The 25,997-nt window shown below is 44.0% G+C and overlaps 1 protein-coding gene and 1 non-coding gene across 16 annotated transcripts in view; one reads left to right on the top strand and one right to left on the bottom strand.

The window, feature by feature from the left end:
* LOC100119816 (probable Ras GTPase-activating protein) overlaps positions 1 to 25,997 on the top strand; it is a 191,725-nt gene that overhangs the window by 158,366 nt on the left and 7,362 nt on the right. For 12 of the 15 annotated variants that reach the window (XM_032597097.1, XM_032597098.1, XM_032597099.1 and 9 more), the window contains 6 exons: positions 10,270 to 10,364; positions 21,930 to 22,231; positions 22,996 to 23,282; positions 24,233 to 24,565; positions 24,640 to 25,044; positions 25,441 to 25,607. In XM_032597097.1, the coding sequence (XP_032452988.1) occupies positions 10,270 to 10,364; positions 21,930 to 22,231; positions 22,996 to 23,282; positions 24,233 to 24,565; positions 24,640 to 25,044; positions 25,441 to 25,607 (1,589 nt within the window). Of the gene's footprint in view, positions 1 to 10,269; positions 10,365 to 18,267; positions 19,666 to 20,321; positions 20,639 to 21,929; positions 22,232 to 22,995; positions 23,283 to 24,232; positions 24,566 to 24,639; positions 25,045 to 25,440; positions 25,608 to 25,997 lie in introns of those variants that run through there. The other 3 variants (XM_016982652.3, XM_031924374.2, XM_031924375.2) reach the window with 2 other exon arrangements.
* On the bottom strand, positions 16,457 to 16,529 carry TRNAR-UCG. Its single transcript has one exon. It is a non-coding gene; the product is annotated as a tRNA-Arg (tRNA).

Below are 25,997 nucleotides of genomic sequence, written 5' to 3' on the forward strand. Positions count from 1 at the left end.
CAGCCGCAAATGCAAAATTTTCAAACGGTACACAAGTTAACGAAGCCACCCATAACAGCTGCAGCAGAGCTACGGTGTGTCCCTGAAAACGCGTGATCGATGCGCCGGGATACAATGAAACCACTTTGTATGGCCGCTCGCGCGCTGTATACTCGACTGAATAATGCGTCTAATGTCTCTATACGCAAAGAATATTTGCGCTTGTGCTCGCGAAATTTATGGAGATTGCGCAATAATGCCGATGGGCGGAATCTCATAGTATTTACGGCGCACTCGAGATCGAACGCGCATAATGAACTACGGGAATTGTATGGGCTTCCCGGGGATCTGTTTTGGCACGCGCGCACAGCTAATGTTTACTTATTCGGGCAATAAAGTGTGTCACGAGTCTATTCGTAGACGTAATTTGTGCGAGCTGGACTGAATGGAACGCGGCTGTGCATCACGTGTGGCGCGACACTAAATTAGGCATTAATGTGTTTGCGTTAAGTGTACCGACAAATTTTACTCAACGCGAGTTCTAATAATCGATCGATTGTTTACTCGATATTTAATACAAGATTCATTCAAAACACAGGCTGAACATCGGGAAGTTAAAAGTCAGTACTAATAATCACGCCTTTGAATAATTTCCCTTCACTAGACCGCGTCTTCTACAATCGCTACATCCCAGAGGAAAGATTAATTCTCGCCGATCATCAAACGTACCGCTGTGATATCCCTCTGCTCTCTCAGTCTGATAGTTACTCGTCCGCTAGATAAAAGCGCGCGCGACTTGTCTACGACGGCCCATTGTCTTCTCCGGTGGATGTAAACCAATCGCCGTGGTGACGACTCGTCGTTCTCTTCGTGGCACTGAGAGATAAGATCGCGATTTCGCGACGAGATCCGTCAAGGCTTATGCGAGCCTCCAGCTACGAATTTATAGGAAAGCAGGAGAGCCGTTGACTCTTCAGTTCCTGCATTATTAGGATGGTTTAGGGTGTTGGTAAAGGATTGCAGCGAAATGCGAATCATTTTTCAAGTTTGTCCAACAAAAAGGTTAATTAACGATCAAATGTAACGTTTTCCTTAGACATTTGTCATTCTAAAACTGCCTCGTAATAGCGGGCTTATCGATCTGTTCGCAACGAGCCTAATTCAAACTACCCGTTCCGGACTGATGAATTTTGAAACGAGTATAGTCGCTCCGAACCGCCAGTGAACGATCTAAACTTACCTTTGAATTTACGAATTCGCTCAGCTCAGGCTTCAGGAGTAATACAAGCGACCGAGCAGTGAAGCTCCCTTTTATACGCATGAGCAACGGTATAAAAAAGCCGAGTCTGCTCGAGCATTAAATTGCATTTACATCGCGGCCTACCGGTTTTATCGTTAAATATATCGCTTCATTATCGCTAGGAAATTTAACACGAGCTCGTTACTGGGCGAACTGTAGTTGAAAGTCTGTTCTGTAATTCAAAGGTCTTTACGGCGAGTCGCTGAGCTTTTTAAGGATTAAATAATGTTGTGATATCGAGAGCTGGGTCATTAATAACGAGAAACTCTATACGCGTATTACTTTATAGTGTAACAATTACTTAAAAAGTGAAAGTCTTTTGGGGATAGAATCATGTTCAAGGATTAAGTTCTGTTGCGTAAACGAAAGTACTATGATATCGGGTTACCGAGAGCTAATAGATCCATTTATATTCCGTCTTTTCTCTCTCTCTCTCTCTCTCTCTCTCTCTCTCTCTCTCTCTCTCTCTCTCGAGTATTCATACTCTAATCCGTGTGTAAATGAGAATAACCTTCACGATCAATAGTCAAAAATTGAAATCTGATTGCAGTTCTCGAGATGATAATTTAGTCAATCATCAAGTCGGATTGCAGAGAAACTTGGAGGTCGTTTGGTCATTTCTAGATAATTTTCTCGTTAAAGCTGTCAGCCGCAGTGACAAGCCACTTCTGCATAACGTGCTAAAAATATCTCATGATTCTCGCCATGAAACAAACGAATGCGTTTCTAAATTTTGTGCAATTCCCGAATCGACGTTTCTATAAATATCTAAACAACGCCCTTATAATTAAACTCGATCGATCTGTATTTGTTTACCAACAATCTATAATTGGTTATCCGACCGACGACGCTGAAGCATTCCCATAGTCGGCGACCGTGATCACTGTTCATCCAACAGCGATGCTCCTATAATCTTCTCACGGCTGGACAAGCAATAAGTCTTTTTTTTTTGCCCTCAACGCTATGTACCGGCATGCGCAAGTCATAGCGTGAAACGATCGTCGTCGCCTCGTTGATTTAGTCGCGTATAAGTGCGCCAGATCGAACACGATGAAAAGGGTTAGAAAGATCGCGTTGAGATATAGATTGCCTCATAATTGACTCGTAATGCTATCGTTATGCTGGATTCGATCTGGAACGGAGATAGAGTTATGCGGGCGATTGGATAGATAATAGTAGGCAGAGGGGTGGGATGTACAGCTGGAAAAATGAAGAAGTTAAAATTGATTCGAAGAGCATTGCACCGAAAATTATAAATATATATTTCGGATAATGCAAACATCGAACATATTCATTTAATGAAGCATTAAGGCATCAATATACGATGAGTTAAACTTTATAAAAAACTTCATAAAAACTCGTTGACCTGTATTTTCATTCTAATAAGGCGCATATTGGCTTTTTTGCAACCTGTAGCTATTTATTCTTCATTGGTTGTAAATGAGCTTATTGGACTACGCGACCCTGAAATTATATAAAGAATTTTATGTTCATCACTAATTATTAATGATTGACCAGTTTACATGCATCAGGTCAGAATTATTTTAATGCACAAATAAATATACGTAAGGCAAGTTCACACATATTCAATTTCTGCAATAGGCCATTGTCCAAAAGTTACAAAGTAATCCGATTCTAGATAGGATTTCACAAGATTATCGACAACCCCGAAAAAAATCAATCGATTCGTCACACATGCGCTACTTCTGCAGTATTTGCTTAGCTAGACTAGAAAGTCGTTTTTCTGTATCTCGATCTCGTTGCGTCATGCACCACGGAATGCAGAAGGTCGACCCTGAAAATTACAATCGTCCATTGTCGCGAAACACAGTCCTGACGCGTATTGTAATCTCAATCTTGTAACTTATACGACTTGTTAGAATCCTGTTTTTCGTTTTTTCTCTCTCAGTTTACACGTCGACTGTGGTCAGCAAACAAACGACTCCTTTTTCTCTTGCACTTCCGAACTAATGTATTCTCGTCGGCGGAGTTCGTTTACATTTGAATTAATGAATTTCTCCAACTGTCTTCCCGATAACAATTGTCTCTCTTGTGGTAAATTGACTATACCATTAGACTAGAACTCGGGTCTATTAAAGTAGTACCCACACACAATGCGCAGCCATTTAACACGTCAGGTAACATTACACCTATTTTTTTGATTGATCGTCTCGCACGACAATCGAGGTTTTTTTTTTCACCGTCCGTGCGATTACGTTGTCGCCTTTGTATAATACACACACCCTGACAATGTTCGCGTCCACAGAGACTGACGCGACTCGGCTAATAATTGATGAAACCGTTCGAATTCCGAACGATTGAAACGTTCGTGTACGCGCGCACATGTCGTAGGTAGAAAACAAGCAAAAAGGATCTCGAATTCAAATCGCCCGTACGCACACATCAGGGGATAACGAAAGGGTTTCTACGCTTTCGAGCCACGCCTACGAGGGACTATATGCTATACTGTCGACGGTCGTCGTATACGTCGTGAATGCCAATTGCCCTAATAATTATCATCCTTATATTTCTCTCTCTTGCTCCCTACGTCAGTTACAATGTTGCTCTCCTCCTCTTTTCTCTCTCTTTCTCTCTCCTGAAGTTATGAGTGTGTAACCGAGTGAAAGCTGCTGCAGCTGTCGTCGCGCTGCAGCTATGACATTGCTGTGCAGAAGGCAAGAACGAATTATGGGGATTAAAAGAAGGACTGAGATATACGCTAGTGGAAGGAGCTTCGGGATGGGTGAATTATTGTTTTTAACTTTAGAGATAAATTGCCAGGAGAAAAACTTAATTTAAAAGACTCGGCACACGGTTTCGTTGTGTAGCTGACTCGTATGAGATGAGATCTTGCTTTTGTTGTTATCAAAAAGATTATTATCTTCGAAGAAAAAAAGTCTGAAAGTGTAAAAGGTAAACTATAACGTGATCAACAATCATAGAAACTACGCCATACATTGTACACAATCGCATATAAAGCATCACCTCTCCCAAGTCTTTTATACGAGTCAGCGTGAGCTATACGACTGAAATCGAAACTAAATGAAAACGACTCTGAGGGTGGCCCGAAAAATGCAAGAGGGTTGACACGACGCTCTATGCAGCAGCAGGAGAAGATAGACATCAGGTTACTGTCGTTAGGACGATTGCACAAAAGTAGCTCTTTCTCTGCGAAGGGGTTATTAATGATCTCCCGCGTATACCTTTCTACATCTCGCTTCTGTGTAGGTATCGTTATTTTTTCCTCGGGCCAAGGGCCTTTATGGTCACGAGCGTTTTTTTTTTCTACAGTCCGTCTCCTACTGTGAAAGTTCAATTGCTTAATCTCGAACCGATCGTCTGGGTTGATACGTGTAATATCTCCTGTTCAATAATTTAGATTACCGTAACAGTTGACGGGTGAACTACTGTTTTCTATTCCTACGCCTTATAAGGTAATCGTTCGATCCTGGCACGTAACGATATTCTGTATTGTACAATATTTATCGAACGGTATTTACGACTACGTCGCGCGGTTATTGTTTTCTCTAGCAATGTTATTATTCCTCGAAATGTAAAGGAGCATACCTCACAGTTCACGATCAATTAATCGTGATAAAAACAAAAATTAATCAGTGGACCTCGTGAGCACACAAGGAAGAAATGTGACGAAGCGAACTCGGGTCTGATCGTAAAAAGAATTTTATTACAGTTTCTATACGCTCATGGTATGAATGTTGATAAACGAGGCAAGATGCAGGCACGTGTACGCGCATATAGATTATTTATGCACTTCTATCGAGCCTTCCGGTTGGGGTATGCGCGCGCCTCGCGATAAACTATATTTTATGTGCGCAGTCTATACAGATGAGTCAGTGTGTGAATCTCTAATTTTTCTATCAACTATCTCGCCTTTTTCTTGATTCGACATAACAACGATGTTTTTTTCCTACTTTCCATTTCCAACAAATAAAGCAGCGATTTTCAGCTAATAACCAATTTTGCTTCATCAAAAAGTTAACGTAATACCCGTGAAAAAAGAGCACGTAACGCATCCTGCAATCAGTCCCTACTATACTTTCAAAATCAAAGAGCAAAAAAATCAAAGCAGCCTAACTAACCGAGCGACGTTACGCAGCCAAACGCACCAGTTTTACGATTCTGCCCTGTATATCGTATAACACATGTGGTACGTACGTACGTGCACGCGGGCATTTTTGTGCATGTTAACACGTGATCGCTGAGTCGGTGCCACCTGTTGGATGCGTAAACTGCCGTCGTTGCTGCTTCCCCGCGAGCTAATCGTTAGTCGCTTAATGCAAGTAAATGCGATTACCGGTTCTACAACTGGTATCTAGTTGTAGTAGTAGCGGGGAATCAAACGGACGATGCGACATTGAAGTCAGAGACTGCTGCTGTTGATTGAAAAAGTCCTGGCAATCAGCGCTGTGGTTATGCGATTTTTTGCTGCGTTGAATGAATGAACTATCAGTTTTCTGAGAAGCAGAGCCGACGATGGGCTTTGAAAAGAGTTTGTTATAGGTTTGGTACAGAGCTTCTAAGTGAAAGGAAAATGTATTCTTGGATAGAAAAACTATCTGCTATGTTAGAGGTTTGCAAACTTACGAAATCAGTCGAAGTATCATAAAGCTCTTATTTAGCAAAATCTACAAATGTTTATTTTTGATTCGATGTATCTCAATTGAGTTAAGCTCAACCTGCTGCTAATAGAGACGAATCTCCCTGGGAGCATGAAAAATAAGAAGCTAAAACCGGCATCTCCGATCATCAAAATTGGAAAGCGCCAGCACTTTGGTAGAGGCTCACGGTCCATTAACCTCGAATCGCGAGCTCAGCCTCCGCGTAATGACTCGGTAATGCGAGGGCACGCGCGAGCAATCAATGCGCCGCCTCTTTTCATCGGTACACTTTGAGAAACGGCGCAAAAATGCCGGAAGACGATGCAGCATTTCTCTTGCGAGAGTATGCTTGCATTATGGTAGAGGGAAACGTATAATATTCAGTTCGTCTTGATTATTTAGCTCGTTTCTTGTTTGTCTGTATGCGGCAGAGTCTGGATGTGAGAAGGTATTTAATCTTCGTCTGATGCGCCGTGAAAGTTTTACAGCCGACGCGCAGCTGCGTAAGTCTGGTTGCGGGATCATAAGGGGCTGGTACTCTGTGCTGTTATATAGGTGTGTCTTTATATGCGCTGTATGTCTTTGTCGGAACGGAGTAGTCGTGATAGTTGAACATTTTTCATTAAATAATTGATTTCAACATTTACTTAATTTGGTCTAAAGTTACTTTCTTCTAAAATTCTTCATAATATTTAATTTTATGTACATGAAATTAAATTCGATTAAATTTTAGAATTCTCAAAAGAATAAAATTATTTATAAATATTAAAAAACTCGCTCACTTCGCCGTACCCCAAACACTTTCCAGCCTTGTGTAAACTCGCTCCGTCCACACACTAAATCCGCACACAGCATGTCCAGTGCAATGTCAGTTCTCTGTAGCGGGCACCGACGCTATTCCCTTACGTAATTTCGCCGGCCGACCGAGTGGACGGCAAAGGCGCGGAATGCGCTCGACGGTATACGTATACACTCCCGTACATAATAAGCCGAGAGCGCATACACGAGGTATCGCACGTGCGTCGCCGGCGAACGTTAAAGAGCCGCCCGTCGTCGCCTTAATGGTGACTTTTGTGCAGCGAGAGACCGACAGCGTTGTACTGCTGCTGCTGTGTGCGGTTTTAAACTGCGCGAGTGGCGAACGAGAGAGGATTGCGCGGCTCAAATTGAAATTTCGGGGAGAGAGTCGAGTGCTTTGGGCAAGGGGTGAATGAGATTTTAAGGGGTTGCTTTAATTGCTTGCTTCACGGGCTGATGCGAAATTTTTAATTTGGAATAGTTGTTTTGTGCAATAGTGTTAGATTGAATATTGCGAAATACAGAGTGCAAAACAATAAGTTGACTCATTCGGCTCGTAAAAAAGCAAATTATTTCATTGTAGCGTAGCGCACAAAAAGTAAAAACAATACGGTTTTCACGTTGATCGTCGGACTGAACAAAAACGTATAGACGCCAGAGTATCGGACAATAAAGGAACAGTTTACAAGCCGAAAAGCATAAAACGAGACTTGGCGGGTACGAGAGAAATCAGAGTCAAAGGCGAAGTTGGCAAGATCGAACGGACCTCAGTCGAGGAGTGGTATTTAAATGGTCGGTAGCTTGCTTGACCTCGACTGGTTTTTCTTCGGCGAGGCCGTTAATTGCTCGCCGATGCCGACGACGGATCGAGTAACGGACTTTTCCGATGGTGTCGAAGTTTACACGTAGAGGCGTGAGTGCTTTGATGACTGACTTTTTTTAACGAGCCGCTGCAGTTCTTGCGTTTCAACACTGGTAAGAAACCGACGAGTCGATTTTAATTTTCATTCGTGTGGATGACTGAATACTCGAAGGATTATCCTTACAGTTAAGAGAAAACAAAGTATTCAAAACAAGCAGCTCGTCATTATTCGAAAATTTTCTGCTACACTGATCAGCATAATCCGCGCATAAAAGAATTTCCTACTCAACTTTATCGCGCCTCTCCCAGTAGAACGAGCTACACTCCAAACAATAAAAAATTTCCTCCGGCGTCCATTCAAGCCATCTCACCATTAGTCTCGAAGAGGAAAAATAACGCAAAGTAGCCATATTCAAATGCACAAAGGGGCGCCTTTACATAAGATGACGACGTGACGTCCCGTGCGGCAAAACCGCAAGCCATTAAGGCCTCGTTGTCTACAACACAGCGGAGCAGAAGCAAGCGACTACCTTGTGTGCCGAGAAGAAAACTAGAATTTTCGCCATTCATCCGCCGAAGAGAGAATACACGGCTCTGTGACAAAAGCTGGCCGCATTTCCCGCGGAGAGTTTCTCGGCCTCCCGTAGTCCTCGTATACTACACGAGAGAGCAGGATGTGAAAAGCGCATGTCGCGCCTTTTTCCTATTGTCGCCTATAACGCTGTCACAGCCGATGCGTTCGTAAAGTAGACGAGAGAGTCTCGGGGTATTGTTTCGAAGTTTGCGCTCGTGTGTATACGTTTGCGTCGTATGTGCGTGTTTGAGCAGGAAGCAAAGGGAGGGTACAATGAGTGGCCGTTTCGACGACTGCCGGATTGTACGGATGTACGTATCACGGAGAGATGAGAAAGTGAAAAAGTCGAGATTCTGCCGAGTATGTGTGTTTGGGCTTTGAGGCTCTAGTTGACTGGAATATTATGAAAGGGGTCGGATGCTGATGCACTTTTTGGAATTTTAGTTCTGAAGCTTTGCATTTTTGAGAATTCGAAAAGCAATTTCGACTCGTGGTTCTACTTGATGTACGGGCGTGTAACCGTAAGGAAAAAAACGTACTTTCTATACGCTTTCTAGAAAAGCGGATTACGATAAATCCTCGCGGCAAATGCACTTAGCGGGAGTAAATAACGTAAAGTCCCGGCGGGCACAGCATTTTCCCGCAACTTATTTTCATCGATCGCCTGCATCTCGCGAACTTTCCCATCGAGTGATCGGAGAAAAACTCTGCGCAATAAGGCCGTGAATCGTCATTAAATTCTTGGAAAAAAGAACACGATAGCGATAAAATCATCGTGGTGGGTTCGTCAGGCGCGTGGATTTACGCGACACGCTGATCGACGATATTAGACTTTAATAGTCTTACCCAGACGCGGGCTTCATCTAAATCACCGACTTAATCCCTTCGTGTGGACCCCGGTAAAAAAGCTGTGAAGGGGATCCTTGATTTCGCTCGGCTCTTGTACACGATTTCGGCTTGTTTGCCGCGCCTTTCTTCTTTGCGTTTTCGCGCCCGCCGAGAGAGTTTCGATGAAGCGAGAGACCCCTTGGCATTGCTTGACGTATCGCCCGCTGGTATGTGTACGGTATTGTAAGACGAAAAAAGTCACGCCTGATTTGAGCCGAACCGTTGGCCAGAGGTTCGTTATTGCGACTTGCAAAGAAAGTTGTACAAGTACTTTTTTAATATTTTCAATGTTCACACCTTTAGTGAATTATTAACATTATTAATATTAGAGAACAACTCACGTCTATGTTAATACAGAAATATTAACTCAATATTTCCAACATTCCATATCCGACATAATCCTACAGCCACACACACAGATCACCTTCCGCTCCACTCTGCTTTTCACATTTTTTTCTCACCTTCTTTATCCTTCTGACTACACGTACACTTTTCCCTCTAACCTCCCCGACGTCGCCTCGTCACTTTCCAATTTTCCGCATTTCTTTTTTTCGCGCTGACGCGCACGCGAGGGTCGACCGACTGCACTTCCGAGGCGTGAGAATGCCAGAGCGCTGCGGGGGTAGGATTTTCATTCCGGTGATTTTTTATTGTGACGTGGCGCTATATTTCCTGTTTTGACTCACTTCGCACCTCGTCGTCTCTCTGTTGTTTTTTTTCGCTTGGGAAATAATAAGCCGCATCAGTGGGGAGATATGTAGGTTGTTGCTTAGTGGCCACGAGATTTTCTACTCGTAAAGTAAAAATTAAAGGGGAAGATAAATTCTGGGCGGTTTTTCTTCTTCTTTTTTTTAGAGGAGTGAGAGTTTTTTGTGGTTAAGCTCACCCCAGAGTAAACACGATTCAATAGAAATTAACAAGAAGGTAAAAATGTCCGGTGAATCGGAAAAATTGAGAACGACATCATAAAATTGGTGTTTTTTCCGAGGCTATTTATTTTAACGGGTGTGTGCTTCGAGAAAAAAATACAATGTGGTATGTGCCCATATTTCGTGTAAACCGCCTTTTTCAGATTTCGAACTAACAGTTTTAGTGTGAATTAAGTAGGTAAAGTTGCGCAATAAAAACGATCGGATAACACACACACACATACACACAAGTCTTTTCCCACAAACTCCTTGGAATTGCAAAGCGATGTATAAGTAAAAAAACGCAGAGTGCTTATATTTCTCTCCTTTAAATGTTTCAGACACTTCGTATGAGAAGGCATGCAGAAGAGGCAGTGCTCCAGCCACCCCCGTACTCGGCGCACGGCCACTCGACGTCACCCCCAATCGTATTGTCGTAAGTGCCTGTTTCGAATTTATTCGCGCTATATGTGCGTATGCAGTTGGCAACGACTGCTGTAGATTTATACGCTATAAGAAATTTCTAAAAATATTGTAATATTTTTAGAAGCAAGAGTGATATTTTGGCTGTATATAGTTTATATCGACTGATTGAAAAGAAATATTTTCGTCTTATTAACATTTTTATAGAGCTGTCGAAGACAGCTCGATTGAGTCGTATGAATCAGCGTATGCAAATGAAGACTTTCGGTTCGTTGCACGCGAGTCTTCATAAAAGCGCGCAATTTCATTATTCAAATTACACGGACGAGAAGGGAAACTCCTCGCTCGGCACTTCATTATAAAGAAACGAATCCAATCGCGGTATGAAAACTCTTTTCACCCCTTCATCAATCCTATCGACTACCGCGATGTACCTGTATCACAACTTTTCCACCCATCAATGAAAAGCCACCCAGGCGCGCAGTACACCTCGTTACTCGCGGCGCGTTCCAGCACACTTGAGCCGAAGAAAAGGTCCCCATCGGAAAAAAGGGGCCGAGACGCCCAGATTTCCCTTCGACACACCTCATTAGCATATTCGCGTGCCCGTGTCAATGCAGCCTCGCGTCAGTTCCACTTTCGGACGTGTGGAGCTCGGTCGATCTACAATAGGATGGAAAAAATCGATACGCCATCCAATGGAAAAGGCCGCCGTAACCCCAAAAGAGCCACTAGTTCGAACGTGTCTTCGACACCGGCGCATCGATCAGAGTCACGTCTCTCTCCCTTATACCGTACAGTAGCTTTGTGCAAATTCACCTGGACGCGTATACCGCCGAAAGTTTTGGAGGGAAGCGTGTGAAAGCCCAGGCGGCAGCTGAATAGACAGGCGAACGAGGTTCATCAAAGTTTTTCTCGGAGAGAGGACGTATCGCATGGGTGTAACGGACTTATCTGGGGCAGAAAACCGTCATAATATTTAACGGGTCAGTGCTTCGCTTGTTTTCACGAGGAAGAAGATTTCCATCTCGGGGTGTAGATCTTTCTGCGTAATGGATGCTGAAAATTTTTTTCAGTATGAGCAAGATCGATGGCTTTTTGAAAGCCGACGTTCCGGAAAAATCTGAATAGAGAAGTGGACGGCATTACGTAATGTACGTTATAGTATCGAATACAAAATTGATTACGACGAGTCGTCCCACTGATTTTGTTTCTTCGGCTGACTCGACATTATGCGGCGACGCGTCAAAAAAGTCTCGCTACTTCTTTATTTACAAGAGTCGCTTCGGGCGCATAACGCACGCGCTTGTATGAATACATTTTCTTCATTCTTAACCCCTTCGGCGCGAAACAACCCCGCCCAGCCCAACGACTTCATTTCGTTTTGAAAAATCACCTTCGAAAATCCTTTTGAGGGCCTGCGCCGAAATTAGTATCACAATGGAGGGATAAAATCGATCGCTGAAGGTACGCATATCATATGTAGGACCGCGTAAACGGTTGAAACCGGTTTGGCGAATTTTGCGCCTCTATACTCGTTATGGCAGTGTGATGAAAAATGATGAGAGTGATTCTTCGATTTTTTGATGGAGTCTGAATTAATTAAATACGTTTAATTAACGAATTAATTAAACGTATATAACGCGTAACGGTTTTGTCGAATACGAAAGTAAATTCCGTTTTAAATTGATAATCGACCACTCATTGCTTCGATAAAACACCTGAATTAATAACGCTGAGCAAAAGCGCGGTTGACACCGTACACGCCCCTGCATCACAATCTCGCAAATCATTTATACATTAACTCGATAATAATCAACGGCCGTATCGCGCGAATAATAACCCTTTCATTACCTAATCGCGGCATCGTTGCACACAATGCACTATATGCTAATATCGCATCCCCAGAAAAATCTATCCCCTATATACGTAAGAAAACCGGTCCGAAAAATTTTCACTTCAGAGAGAGAGGCGTAGATTGATCAGCGCAAACAAACGGTCCACAGGTGATTTTTCACCGCTTCAATAGCACCCAGATACACGGCTCGGTTTCGGTCTGCAAAACGCAGAAACGCGTGTAAAAATCGCGCGGACTCGTCGGCTGCTTATATAAATGCTCTCGTGTGCACGTATATATGCTTTCGGAAGCATTAGCGTCAGACGGAGGGTTGAGATCGATTACGTGTGCTCTGCAGTCGACGGCAAACAAACGGCTGTGTACCGGTTCGCGTGAGACTGGCGTATGAAGAATCGCGCGTCAAGTTGTTGTGTACAGTCTTCTCTCTCCCCCTTTTGATATAGAAGCCGAAAACATCAGTCATCAACCGCTACGAGCTTCTGCAGTGACGAGTTGTTGATGATGGATATCGCAGAGAGGTGGCAATGAATTTAGATTGCTCTATCAGGCGTTGATTTTTTTTATAAGATTAAACTATTCTTGAAATTTCTCAAAAAAAAAATCTATACTAATTCCCATCCAAAAACTCGTATTCTCCCCAAAGCCGATTTCCGATCCAGATTAAGAACAAATCCTCTTCCCCTTGCGCGGCTATCTCCTTCGTGCAACTTTTCGCCTGCAGTAGCAGCCAGTCGCTGCTTCATCAGCTCTGCTCTACTCTACTCGTCGCCGTAGTTGAATATTCAGGAGACGAGGGTTCGTTGTACTCGTCTCGCAAGAGGTTCGACTGCTGCTGCTGCTGCTTTTCGGTCGATATACCCCCGGCTTTAATTAGAGCGCGTTGCGACGTCGTCGGTGAGCCTAATAAAGTAGTTCAGTATAGGGAACTGCGCCGTTGCCGCGCGTCGCTTAGTCATCATCGGGATTTCGCGCTGTCCAGGAGCTCCCTCGAGCTCTCGCTGATTAGCCAATTTCTGTCGAAGAGTTTTATCGGCGATACCAGTCGTGTATAGTCGGTGTGAAAGGTTAATCGTGCAGCTGATGACGTGTTTTTCATTTGGATGGAAAACGGTTTGCTGAAAGTTCGGAAATTGAACTCGTTGGTTATTCATGTGCTGCAGTTGATCGAATACGGAACTTAGAAAACAACAACGGTATTAGAAATCTCTCGTGCAGAAAATCGTTCGGATCTCCTGTTGAGCGAAGAGGAATCGATATTCGGAAGAACGGATTGGCCGTGCAAAGGTAAACAATGTTTTTTTCCCACGTGCATCTCGCGCAGGTATAATAGGGCGCATTAATCTTGCTCGTCATAATCTGAGAGTTGAAAAATCGTCCTGTCATTATCAGAAATTAGTTCTGGCACGATTCATATTCCACGGAGAGCGAGAGATTAATCGCCCAATCAGATTAAGACTTGCTCTGACAAAGAAGCTCCAAGACTCCCTTGGATTTTCCGTTGAACCTACCAGTTTTCGCTCTCTCTCTCTCTCTCTCTCTCTCTCTCTCTCTCTCTCTCTCTCTCTCTCTCTCTCTCTCTCTCTCTCGCATTGTAGAGATCCTGTCGCTGAATGCTATAGGGCATGAAAGGATTATATCATCTTCCGATGTCACTGTAAAGAGATTTTTAAAAATATGTTTCATACAAAGTAGAAGCAGTTTCAAAAATCGCGAACAATAAAGTCAATTACTCCAAACGAATAGCCATTTGAAAACACCAGGTGTCTCACCAAATTTCTTCATTCTCCCGAACAATCTTGGGGCATTGCAGCATGCTCCCAAAATTACACCTTCTTTAAAACTCTGTATACGTGTGCCTGCTGTTGTGTCCCTACAGCCGCGCACGTGCCCCGCACACTATACCTACTTCCCGAGAAGCCGGAGCAGAGGTAAAAATCTTTGCGGAACCCAAATATAAAAGGAGAGAAGAACGGCGCGCGCACTTTTCCGAACGAACGGAAGTCTGCATTCTTTCGTTTCCTCCGCGTGTCGCTTCCTGCCGACCTTCGATCCCACCTCTCTGTCTCTGTACGTGTATATGCCGTATACGAGAGATTTTCTTGGGCTTTCGACTCACGGAATCCGGACTTGGGACGTCTGCTCACGTTCTTCCGATCTCTTGAATTTCACCAGATAAATCGCTACCAACGGAAGTCAGTGCGCTACGTGCGCCTGCTGCTGCTGCAGGTGGGTTCCTCCTCTTTTTTTCGGGCTTCTTTCGACTCTCGCGCTATACACAGCCCTTTCCTTTGTCAGCGTGACGTCATTGTTTGTTTTTGTTCTCGAGGCCTTTCTCGTTTCGATGAGCTTTCGCGGAAGGTGCGCATTGTTTTTTCAGTTGCATGGGAATTTAAATTTCTTTTTTGTTCAAACTGATACAGCAATTTTCGTGTCGGATGTGCAGTGGGAGTGCTTTAAATTACAGAGTAGAGGACAAATTATTTAGGGTCGAAACACCGAGAACTCGCGGAATACCTAAGTTTTTTCCCGCTAAATCCATCAGGGAACAGCCTTGCGCGGCGCATAAAAATTTCAACCGCATTCAATTGCTAATCGAGCGTAGCTATATAAATGACCGAGATTCCGGCGTCGACTTCTCGACTCCGCAGTCAAGAAAAGAGAATATCGATCCGGTGTATACACCTATACGCTCCCGTTCGTGCGACCCCTGCACCGCAATTTCACACACGAAATATCGCGGATTCTGTTACGATACACAGGTATACCTATATATTTCAAAATATTCCCCATTGCAGAGAGACAGATATATAGGACGAATCGAAGGTGCTTCTTCTTGTAACAATTGAGATCTCGGACTGTTGAGGTTTTGAGTGCGCCGCGGTGATTTATGTGTGACTGGCCATTGAGGTGACGATGGGAGGGTTGTTTTGTTATTGTCAAATTGTAGGAAAATCGATGCCCTCTTAAGCATGTGAAGCTTTTGTACGCGCGAGCAGCCGGTGATATCGCTAATAAATCAAACTAATTGCAGACTGATAGTCGCTCGCTCAAAGCACTTTTTACACTGTTAAAAAAAAAATAATAATAAAATGATGCAAATCTTATTACACACGTCTTTGATGTCTTCTCAAGCGAGCTAAGCGTCATGAATACGCAATCACGCGCGGCAATCTCACGCAGCGCTAAGTAGCAATGGAAAGCATTAAAACGCCTGGCTACACACCGTATTATTTAATCCTCTTTCCCCCCATTGTCTCGTCGCAGAGAAAAACTTAATCGTACGGAAAAATACGTTTACTCCTGGACGTTACTCCGATAAAACCTTGCCATTTTTTGCCCTATGTTCTACAGTAAAAAAAAGGGCGGTTTCGCGTTGATCACGAAGGCAAAAAGGAAGCCTGTCTGGCGTGTGATTGTTTAAAGACGGGAGGACTAATCGCTGATTTGGCGGTTGACATTTGCCGCGACGGCAAAAGAGAAGGCGCGAAAGGGTCGTGTATAGTGCTAAAAAACAAAGGGAGGAGAAAGAGAGAGAGAAGGAACTGGTTTGCTGCGAGATGTCGTCGGGAGATGACGCGGCTCCCGGCCAACCATCTTTCTTGGCTGTCTCTAAAGAATCCGAGCAGCCGTTGTGCGAGAGATATTGCTTGGGGGATGCGCTGTAGGCTGTTTTCTACCTTTGGGCTTCGGTTTGGTGTTTGGAGATTTTTCAGTCGGATGACTAAATAATACTTCGGATTCGCCTTTATAAAGTTTTACGTATTGCAAAAATATTTGATGATATTGTTTAAACAATATTTATACACAAGAATATGTTATTAGATGAGATGGAAGAAAATGTTATGTAATGACAAGTTTGTACAATCAATCTACCTATAAATATACTTTATTAATAATAATTTAAGTAATTCATTTGATTCAAAATGCTCGAAAAAATGTGGCCTGGTAGATAGTTTAAATACTTGCTGTTGCTAAATTTCACGATATGAGGAAGTTATAGTGCACTTTAAATTATTGTTATATAAAGGATAATAGTTTATTATAAAATCATAATTTCATATCACTAACAATAATTTCCATACTGCTATCCATAACTATGACACATCCGAATGTCTACCTTGTAGCTTATATTCTGAGTTAATTTATTGCAATAATTATTCATATTTTTGATATTTTTTCAACGCTCGTAAGAGCAGTAAGCTGTTGATGCCCGATTAATTATTTAAAAAAGGTAAAAAAAGTTTGGTCGACCGTGACAGGACTCGAACCTGCAATCTTCGGATCCGAAGTCCGACGCCTTATCCATTAGGCCACACGGTCAGTTGATAACATGTCGGCTTAGAGTCGCAGCGCCGAAATGCCTAAGGCAATAGGCAGAAAAATTGATACAACACTGAAACTTTTTGGTTTGAATGAAAATGGTTTAAATTTATTTGCCATGATATGCTTATTTGTGCTAGCTTATTAAACTTAAAGCTTATCTTTATTAAACAATAAAAATGCATTTAAATATAAGTAAATACGCAATTTTGTTAACAATAGTAAAGTGCTACTGTAGTAAAATTTGAATTTACAAATAACCAAAACATAGAAACTAAATTGTTAAATTTTTGCATACTAAATTCAGGAAAGGCAAACTCATTCTTCTTCTATACGTTTCTTATTCGGTTTTAACATTTTACAAAATGCACTTGAAAAATATGGCAAAAATATTATTCTTTGCCATACCAATGTCGGTAAAACAGAAATCTTTTCTGATATTCGCATATCTTGGGAATGCGTGATAATCTCCAAGAAGTGTAATCAACGAGGATCTGTCGTACATCTTGATTTCTTGCGTTATTAATTATCCGTCTATTTATTAAACGCAAATTAAATAAATCAAAAACCAAATAAAATGACGAACCTCAAACAAGAATTAAAATAAATTCACATTCATGACACTCCACAGCTCTTGTAAACGTCACATCGCGCATAAACCGTTCCTCACAGTAAAAAATTAACAAAACATGCAAATACCGCACTGACACTCCACACCTCGAGAATTCCATCAATAATTCAAATGCCCAGCCTACCTACCCCATCTAATTCTCATTCAAGCCTCCGGAAAAAAGATTTCCGAAAAATCTCCCATCGAGTCACTCGAAACCCCCAAGTCACCCTGTTTTGTCATATACTCTTCGTACATGAGCTTCCTCCTATATATACAGCTATATACGGCAAGAGAGATTCCGATCGACGCCTTTGCCCCCGATTCTACCTCGTGATACACAACGTGCGCGTGTGCCACGACTCGGGGACTTGGATTTTCGGGCATTCGGCCAAAATCCGTGCGTTCTAGGGTGCAGTATAGTCGGTACACACGTTTTCGAGAATTCGGAGAGAGGAAATGAAATTTATGATTTTTTCATGCAAAGCGCGCTGGCTGCGTACGCTTTTTTTCGTAAGTGGTGCACCGGATTTTTCGGTGCATTTTAAAGCGATCGTGTATACTTTTACGAGTGGCACGTGTAGCTTTTTGAATTTTTACACACGTGTGTACGTTCAATTACACATGGTTATGATTCATCGCAGAAATACACGTATTTTTATGCAACGAAGCTAGTTTAATTGCCGTCGGTCTCACGATTCTTTTCTATGAGTAATGTTTTTTTTTTAAAGCGCTCCAATACACCCGCGTGTATAATATAATTTTGAATATTCTTCTATTTCCGTCGACCGGCATCATCAGCCAAAATAAACTGATTTCCGGCTGACAAATACGCGCTCGCGAGATAGCCCGACACATTCGTCACTGTCCATAGCTCTTTTCCATTTTTTCCACGCCACCGAGCATCGCGGCAGCAAAAAAGGAGCCTCATCAACGACCAATCGCGCAATTACTCGAAAATTAAAAACCTCAGCTCTGATCCTGCGTATGGCATTTCGCGCGTTCCAAGAGCCCTGCATATAACCCGGGCCCCTACGGCCCATGCTCTCCCTTTTAACAATACTCACACTCACTCTCGCCGCATATATATCACAGGAGCGCGCGGAGGCTACACGGGACCCTCGAAAAATCGACTACTACTAGCAGTGTTCGTCGAGAACCCCTCGAAGACGTTTTTGTATGTACCCGGTCTCTCTCCTTAAAACCCAGGCTAGCTCTCGCCGTTTATACCCCCGAAGAGAGCGAGAGAGCGAGAGAGAGAGAGAGAGAGAGAGAGAGAGAGAGAGAGAGAGAGAGAGAGAAGCGGGCCTTGTATACACGTCGTCTCTCGCACACCTGAATGGAGAGGGGCAGAGTCGCTCCGCTTTTTCGGCGGCACAATAGGGACCGCGCGAGCACCGGCCACATCCCCCTCTATATGGAGGAGCGAAAGAGATGGACTACGCTCGACTTGGGCCCTGGATGAGCATCTGCGCGCTGGCGCGAGCTATATACGGGATCAGTCGACGTCGAGATTTTGCGGAGAGTAGAGGTGCAGGCTGCAGTGCCTACTGCAACGGGAGAGTCACGCGCAAAGTTTCACGGAAATGGCGAGGTTGCCGCCAACTTGTTACCCGCGCTGTATTCCTAGAACGTATAAAGTTGTTAAAGTTGCGTGTGTGTGGCTGTTTTGATTTTTTTGTTACAAACATGAGATTTTTACGTGGCTGTTATCAACTCTTGTGTTGAGTGAACCCTGTTACACTGTTTGCGAAAATTTATAAGAAGAGGAACAGTTATATCATTACACACCCGAACTCTCAGCTTGTTTGTTCCGCTGAGAAATTCGGAGCATCTACCCAGAAAAAAAACGCATACCTGTGCACACGAACAGAAGAAGACGTTGCAAAACTCGGACGAGCGCGACACACTTCGCGCTGAAAAATTTAAAGCTCCTCCCACGTGAGCGCATATCGAGTGAGCGAGAGAGAAGTGACGCTCGCGCGCGCGAGAGAGTCAGTCGTCGCTTTTCCGACACCGGATATTAATTGGCTGCGGCGCGTTGTATAGTCTCTCTCGACGCCCACTTTTCTCGGGCCGAAAATATACCTGCGTGTGTATACGGTACACTTCCTCCTTCCATCGAGCAGTTCTCGCGCGCAGTGTTATACACGCCGGCTGAATTGTTAAAGAGCGGGAGGAAGCAAAGGCTTCGCTTCTTCTTATTTCGAACGGACAGTCGGCTCTGGCACAGGGTTGAGTCAAGGCTGTTATTACGGAGGAATTCGGAGTTCATTTTTTTTTTTTCTTCTAATTCTTCACCCGAGTGACCTTATTATTAGAGTCAGTGAGTGAGCAAGAGAGAGATTTTACTCTCCGAAGATCGCTGCGAAAACACGTTTATCTACGCGCTACCATCCGCTTATCTCGTCCACACGTCTGCGGCAGATATACACACATAAGTACTCGCAGTGCGTACGATACGCTAAGCGCATCAGAAAAAAATAAGGTGAAGAAGGAGAACCGCTCGGTGGCTGTGCAAACAAGGTGTGTGTGCTTATCGGAGGCTCTGTTTTGTCGGCGGGGCTCGATTACTACTGTCATGTCTCTCGAGTTTCTTTTATTGAAGCGCGGGTATTGTTCTCTCTTGGTGCGATGCAGTTTTCGAGTGGAATATTTTTTCACAGCAAAAGTGAAAAGTGAAAGGACTTCTGCTGCGATTTTTAACGTTTCGTTTTCTTATCTTTCGTGAGCGCGATGTAAAGGAAACTCGAGAGGGGTATACGCTCACGTGTGTACTTTGAGACAGTGATTATTGCAGGGTTGTGTGTTGACAGTCTTTATTTTTATCGGATTGAAATTTACGCGAAATGCACAGCTCTGGCGTCAGTATAATCGATAATGTTCGCTGCGTCAGACGTTGGTTCAGTGATTCATATAATATAATCGTTAGTATAAAGTAATAGGATATTGCAAAAAATTGATTATCTATCGCTCGACTACGCGTTGTTTCATGACGTTCGTTCAGTCATTCACACGTAGTGCACTCGCGGTATTAACGTTCGATTAAAAATACAGAACGATACAAAGTCAGCTGTTCGCTCCACCCACGAAAAAAAATATTTTGAAAGTCAACACACAGCTCTCGCATATAGCGCAGCCGGCCGAGAGAAAAAAATCATCAATTCCGACCTCACACACAGAGTCGTTCCAGCCCTAAAACTCGGCGTGACGTACGAGGAAGAAGGATCAAAAGTAGGAAAATCCGTCGAATCATCATCGCTGGCGATGCTCACGGACATCTTACATGAGTACTACTTGCTGCCTAGTCCCTTACTTCCGTCGAAGTCGTCGTAGAAGGAGAAGAAGAAGGCTCGTCGCGAAGCTAACGCGAATCTTAGCCAAGCTACGTCTTGTGCCTATGAGAAGGCGGAGGATGTGCGTCGAGCCTAAGGATCAGCCCCAAAGCGAGAGCAGCGATCGGGTCGTCAGTGCCATCATTGGTTATTTCACCGCTAGGGTAATTATATTGTCGGCGCTTCTCACGAAAGCTGATTGTTATTGAAGCGTAGAAAGAAAATGCTCTTATCAGACGCGTTACAACAGGAGGATTAATCGACCACTGCGTTGAGTAAGACTGTCGGTAAGGCAGACGTTGGTGAACAATTACGCTGTCATCGCTGCCGCGTTTTTTTCGAGTGTGGCGCTTGAGCAATCGAACGATAACCAAGTAGCTGATGGTTACATACAACAGGTGTATTTTTTTTAAATGTAGTTCCTCGAGTAGAAAAAATAGAACAGCAATACCGTCAAACTTTCAGAATCCGTTAATCAGTATAAACAGCTCGAAAAGGCGGCGATTGATATGCGTATATACAAAAAAAAAAAACACGAAACTAAGTCAAGCCAATTGCCAGCATCGAGGCTAATAGCCTGGGACTCTCTGCTGTGTCTAATGAACGGGATAAATCAAGAGTGAAAACACGCGGAATTCGTTCAATTATCAACGGAGACACAAGCTCTCGTTTATTATGGAGCGGCTCGCGCGAAACTGGTTATAGGCCTTCCTCACCTCCTCGTTAAACACACTCGTGGTACACAAGGCTCGAGAGAAATCGCCTTTCCAGAATCTCTCAATTGTCGCCCGTGCGCCGAGAGGAAATGAAAGAGGAGCGTCCAGTTCTGATCGTTATCAAGATCACGGTTATATACTTTCTAGCTTTTTCCTTTTTCTCACTTATAATTTCTATTAAATACTCCGTGCGAATAAAAAAGCTCGTGGATCTCAATCGTTTAAATTTTCTATTTTCCCGCGATTGTCACACGCGGTAGCCACTGCAACCGGTACAGGCATGTAACGAAAGCAGCGAGTCCCCTCACCTAGACGCCGCACCTTTCACCCGTAGCGTCGAAGATCCGGTGATAGCCGAAGCCTCCGGACAGTCTGGTCTCCTCCTTCGGTCCAGCAAGACCACGAGTTACTTTTCTCTCTCACGGGTTTCTCTTTCGCGCGCAAGCGCGCTGATGTTTTGGTGTGTCGTCTGTGTGTGTACATTACACAGCGAGAGATTTTGATTGATCGTGGAATCGGGACTTCTGATGTGGAGTCGTTTTAACGATGTGCTCTATTACTTTTTCGACGGCCGTTTCGAGGTCGCGTCTGTGTGGATAGTGTGCAGGTGCGTGTGTGTTTGCTCGGCACGATTTCCAGGTGTGCCCACCTGACAATTAGTTATTCCCGCCAAAATATCGCTCTACGATAAAATAACCGAAAACTGTAAAGCCTGACCGATCTCAACCCTCTATTCCAGAATTTCTTCTCGAAGCGATCGTTCCGATCGAATCCGCTGAAGAGGACGAAGAGCGTGACGAAGCTCGAGCGTCAGAAGCAGCGCGGAGTTGGTTTGGGCAGCGGCGCCGGTCTGCGCGGCTGTCGCTCGCACGAGTCGCTGCTCTGCGGCCAGGCTGTGACCTCGATGGACCTGGCCGCTGTGACACCGCTGCATCCGAGCCTCCTCAACAGGCCGCACTGCTTCCAGGTCACACCCAGCAACGGAGGACCCAAGTACTTTAGCTGCAGGACTGCTCACGAGAGGGAACAGTGGATGCACAGGTTGGTCTTATTGCTCTATGTTTAAGCGGTTTTAATTTTGTATAGGGGAAAAATCGCCGCTTGGAACGAGGTCGGGTAATATTCATAAAGGAGCATAGTATAGTTCTTAGAAAAAATTTACAGTAAGCTATGTACACGCCTCGCGTAGTTATTACAGTCACTGTGGTGTAATGAACCGAGCGAGAGATGGTCTTTTTATATTCTTTGATGACTCGCCGCTTCTTGCGTTGTGTGTTATAATACGAGCAGCGAGCTTGTGTCAAGATCGTTGATTATTTTTTTCCGAAATTTTTTTTTTACACTTCTAATAATAATAACACAACGCCGGCCTTTGATAAGAGGGAAAATTCTCTATTTTTCGACTCTCGTTAAGGTAATCGACTTTACAAACGCTCCTTACTTTTTTCCTCCGTTAATGCTTTTAAAACATTCAACAAACACCGACACTTTTATTAACGCCGGTAATTTACGAGTCACGTACCGCGGAGGCCCTTGCGCCATGCACAAAGAGAATACCGTCGTCTTTAGAAAGTATGAGCTTAATTTACGACGCATTGAAGATGATGCTGTACGAGCAGTACTCACTTTTGTGCCCCGCGCGCGCGCACACAATGTACGAACAATTCGAGCCATTTGACTCTATCCGCGGCTCTTTACTTTCATTCTCAGCTTCCACAAGAGGCGATGTTAATCTCTCTCTTTAACAGTATATCTTTTGCAAAATTGCAACGTAATAAAATCCGAAATTTTGTCCAACGCAACAGCTTACGCAAATCAGTGCAGCCGGAAGCCGAGCAGACGCGTCGGACGGACAATTCGCTGCAGATCTGGCTGCTCGAGGCTAAGGGCGTGCCGGCGAAGAAGCGCTACTTCTGCGAGGTATGCCTCGACTCGACGCTCTACGCTCGCACGACAGCGAAGCTCAAGGCCGATCTGTGCTTCTGGGGCGAGCGATTCGACTTCCATCACCTGCCGGCCGTCAATACCATCCAGGTGAACCTCTACAGAGAGGCCGACCGTAAGAAGAAGCGGGACAAGAACGTGCTGATCGGTAAGCTGCTGCGCTACTGCTGCTATTGTACTGCTCTCTCACCCTCTTGCATTGAATTTTTCCGGTTTACGGATTTTCGTAAATCTTAATCTTCGTTGCGTCGTCGTCGGCGGCGGCTGCTGCTATGATGCAGTTGCCGGGGCTTTTCTTGAGATTGATGGGACAGACGGGGCTTGTGGGGGTTGTGATGCGTGGAATTTGATGGCTCTCGAGAGGCGATTTATGGGGAGGGGGAGGGTAATCGGACGCGAGTGCGCGACGTTTTCATTTGTCATGCTATTGACTCTCGGACGTTTGGGTGATCGGTTTATGATTCTATTGATTTTTGACGTTTGTTTTCGAAAGTCCGATTATAAAGTCGCCACACAAATTTTTGCAAAAAAGTAATTTTGCTTGTTAATTAAAATATGACGAACTTGTGGCAAAAAAATTCATTTCGCATAAAAACGGTTTATAACATAAATCAAAAGATTATAGTGGCTTGGCTTGATTATTTAACAAATAGAATAATAGTTTGTTGTAACGTTAGCTCGATCGCGTATGGCGCAAAGTAAACGTATAGGCATAACTGTAGGAAAGGTGAAAGGAAACGGTCCCTTTAAGAACCGGACCTTCCCCCGTCACCCCGGAATTTGAATAGAAAACACGATTTTCGTATTTCCTCGTTTAAAAGGAAAGTCCCATCCGTCCTGCATCTATTCATGGACAGTTTGATGCTCGCTTTCAAAAGTCAAAGAAAAGAAAGAAGACGGGGAAAGAATATATGAAATCGGAGACGCGCGCATATCCATTCCAACGTATTCTCAATATCCATAACGTAATTTTTTCAATTGTATCCATGATGCCCTGCACATACCGATTAAAAAAAATCCGCATTCTCTCCAAAGAAAAGCCCATATATAAATTCGCTAAAGAACCAACGACTGAAATCCTCTGTTACAATTTTCCAGGCTCAGTGAACATACCCGTGAACAACGTGACGTCGCGTTACCTCACGGAAAAATGGTACCCAGTGGTCGGGGACAAAGGTCCGCTGAAGGAACCTCCGGCACTTCGCGTCAAGTGTCGCTTCCAGTCGGTCGACATATTACCAGTTCAGGTCTACTCGGAGTTCCTCGAGTACCTGAAGACAGACTACGCGGCTCTCTGCGAAAAACTCGAGCCCGTGATCGGCGTCAAGGCCAAAGAGGATATCGCCACCGCACTCGTCGCCGTAATGCAGAGGGAGAAGAGGGCGCCCCAGTTTTTGGCTGATCTCGTTATGATGGACATTCACAGAATCGGTAAGCCACAATCTTCCAAAATTACCAAACATTTTTAAATTATAACAAAATCTAACGCTGCTTTCATCTTACAGACGACGAAAGGCTGACCTTCCGTGGCAACAGTCTGGCGACCAAAGCGATGGAAGCTTACCTGAAGCTGACCGGCGATCGTTATCTGCAAGAGACGCTCGGTCCGGTGGTTCGCGGCGCAGTCGAGGGAGGCGACTGCGAGGTCGACCCCCTGAAGGTAGCCTCCGTCGCAGCACTGCACAAACAACAGCAGAATCTCCGAGCCGCCGTCGAACTCGCCTGGAGCCGAATCCTCGCGAGTCACTCGCATTTCCCCGTCGAGCTGAGGGAGTGCTTCCGCATATTCAGGGAGAGACTTAAGGAGATGGGCCGAGAGGACATGGCCGATAATCTGATTTCGGCCTCGATTTTCCTCAGGTTTTTGTGCCCCGCGATTCTCAGTCCGTCGCTCTTCAACATTACGCACGGTGAGTTTTTTCTCAATAGTACGTGGTTCACGTATTTACGACAAAATTAACATACTTTGCGTTGTATAATCCCGGAAAAACGGTAGCATTCCATGCGTTTAATGCGACCGTTAAACCGTAGTGCTCGTTCATTTTCTAAAGATCGTTCTTTCGTAACAGCAGCGTCCCCGTATACTTTAATAATGAGCTTTTCTTAATGCATAGAACGAGCGACAGATGCCACAGCCGTATAATTACTTTTCACCGCAGTTCTGTAATAATACGCGCAGCTCTTTGACGACCAAGTCTTTGAAGTTAAGAGAGCCGATTAACGCGTTATTATGATTTCGCGTTATTTGAATCGCGTTATATTCTTTGACGGAAATTCAACGCGGTCTTTTTTCTACTTCGTTACAGAGTATCCGAACGAAAAGGCTGCGAGAAATCTGACGCTGGTGGCGAAGACCCTGCAGACTCTGGCGAACTTTACGAGATTCCAGGGAAAGGAGAATTTTATGGAATTCATGAACGACGTCCTGGAACGTGAAGCGCCTTCGATGAAAACCTTTTTGCAATTAATAAGCGTGAGTATAGCTACGAGGCTGTTTCAAGACGGATATATAGTCTTTTTAAGTACACGCGAGATGGTAATTTTTGTTTGAAGAAGTTATTAGGAAACTTTCTCATATCGCGCGCGCACAGGCGAGCAACGTTCGTTGTTCCACTTTGAAAAGTCAACAGAGAAGAAGTTTCGTAAGATTCGCGGAGTGGGATAATCAATTTTTATTCTCTAACGCAATTTTATGTAAAAATCGGAAAGTTATATGGCACTTTAAAAGAAATTTCTCAAACAGCTTCTTCATCTTTTATACATTAAGCTTGGAAAAAAACTTCCAGAGGCCTGAGTTTTATAGAAGAGACTCTAGCGGACTTGCTCATAAGTGCGCAATCAAAGAGTTTTAAGCACGCACGCA

The sequence above is a fragment of the Nasonia vitripennis genome, chromosome 2 (genome assembly GCF_009193385.2).
Source record: "Nasonia vitripennis strain AsymCx chromosome 2, Nvit_psr_1.1, whole genome shotgun sequence".
Lineage (NCBI taxonomy): Eukaryota > Metazoa > Arthropoda > Insecta > Hymenoptera > Pteromalidae > Nasonia > Nasonia vitripennis.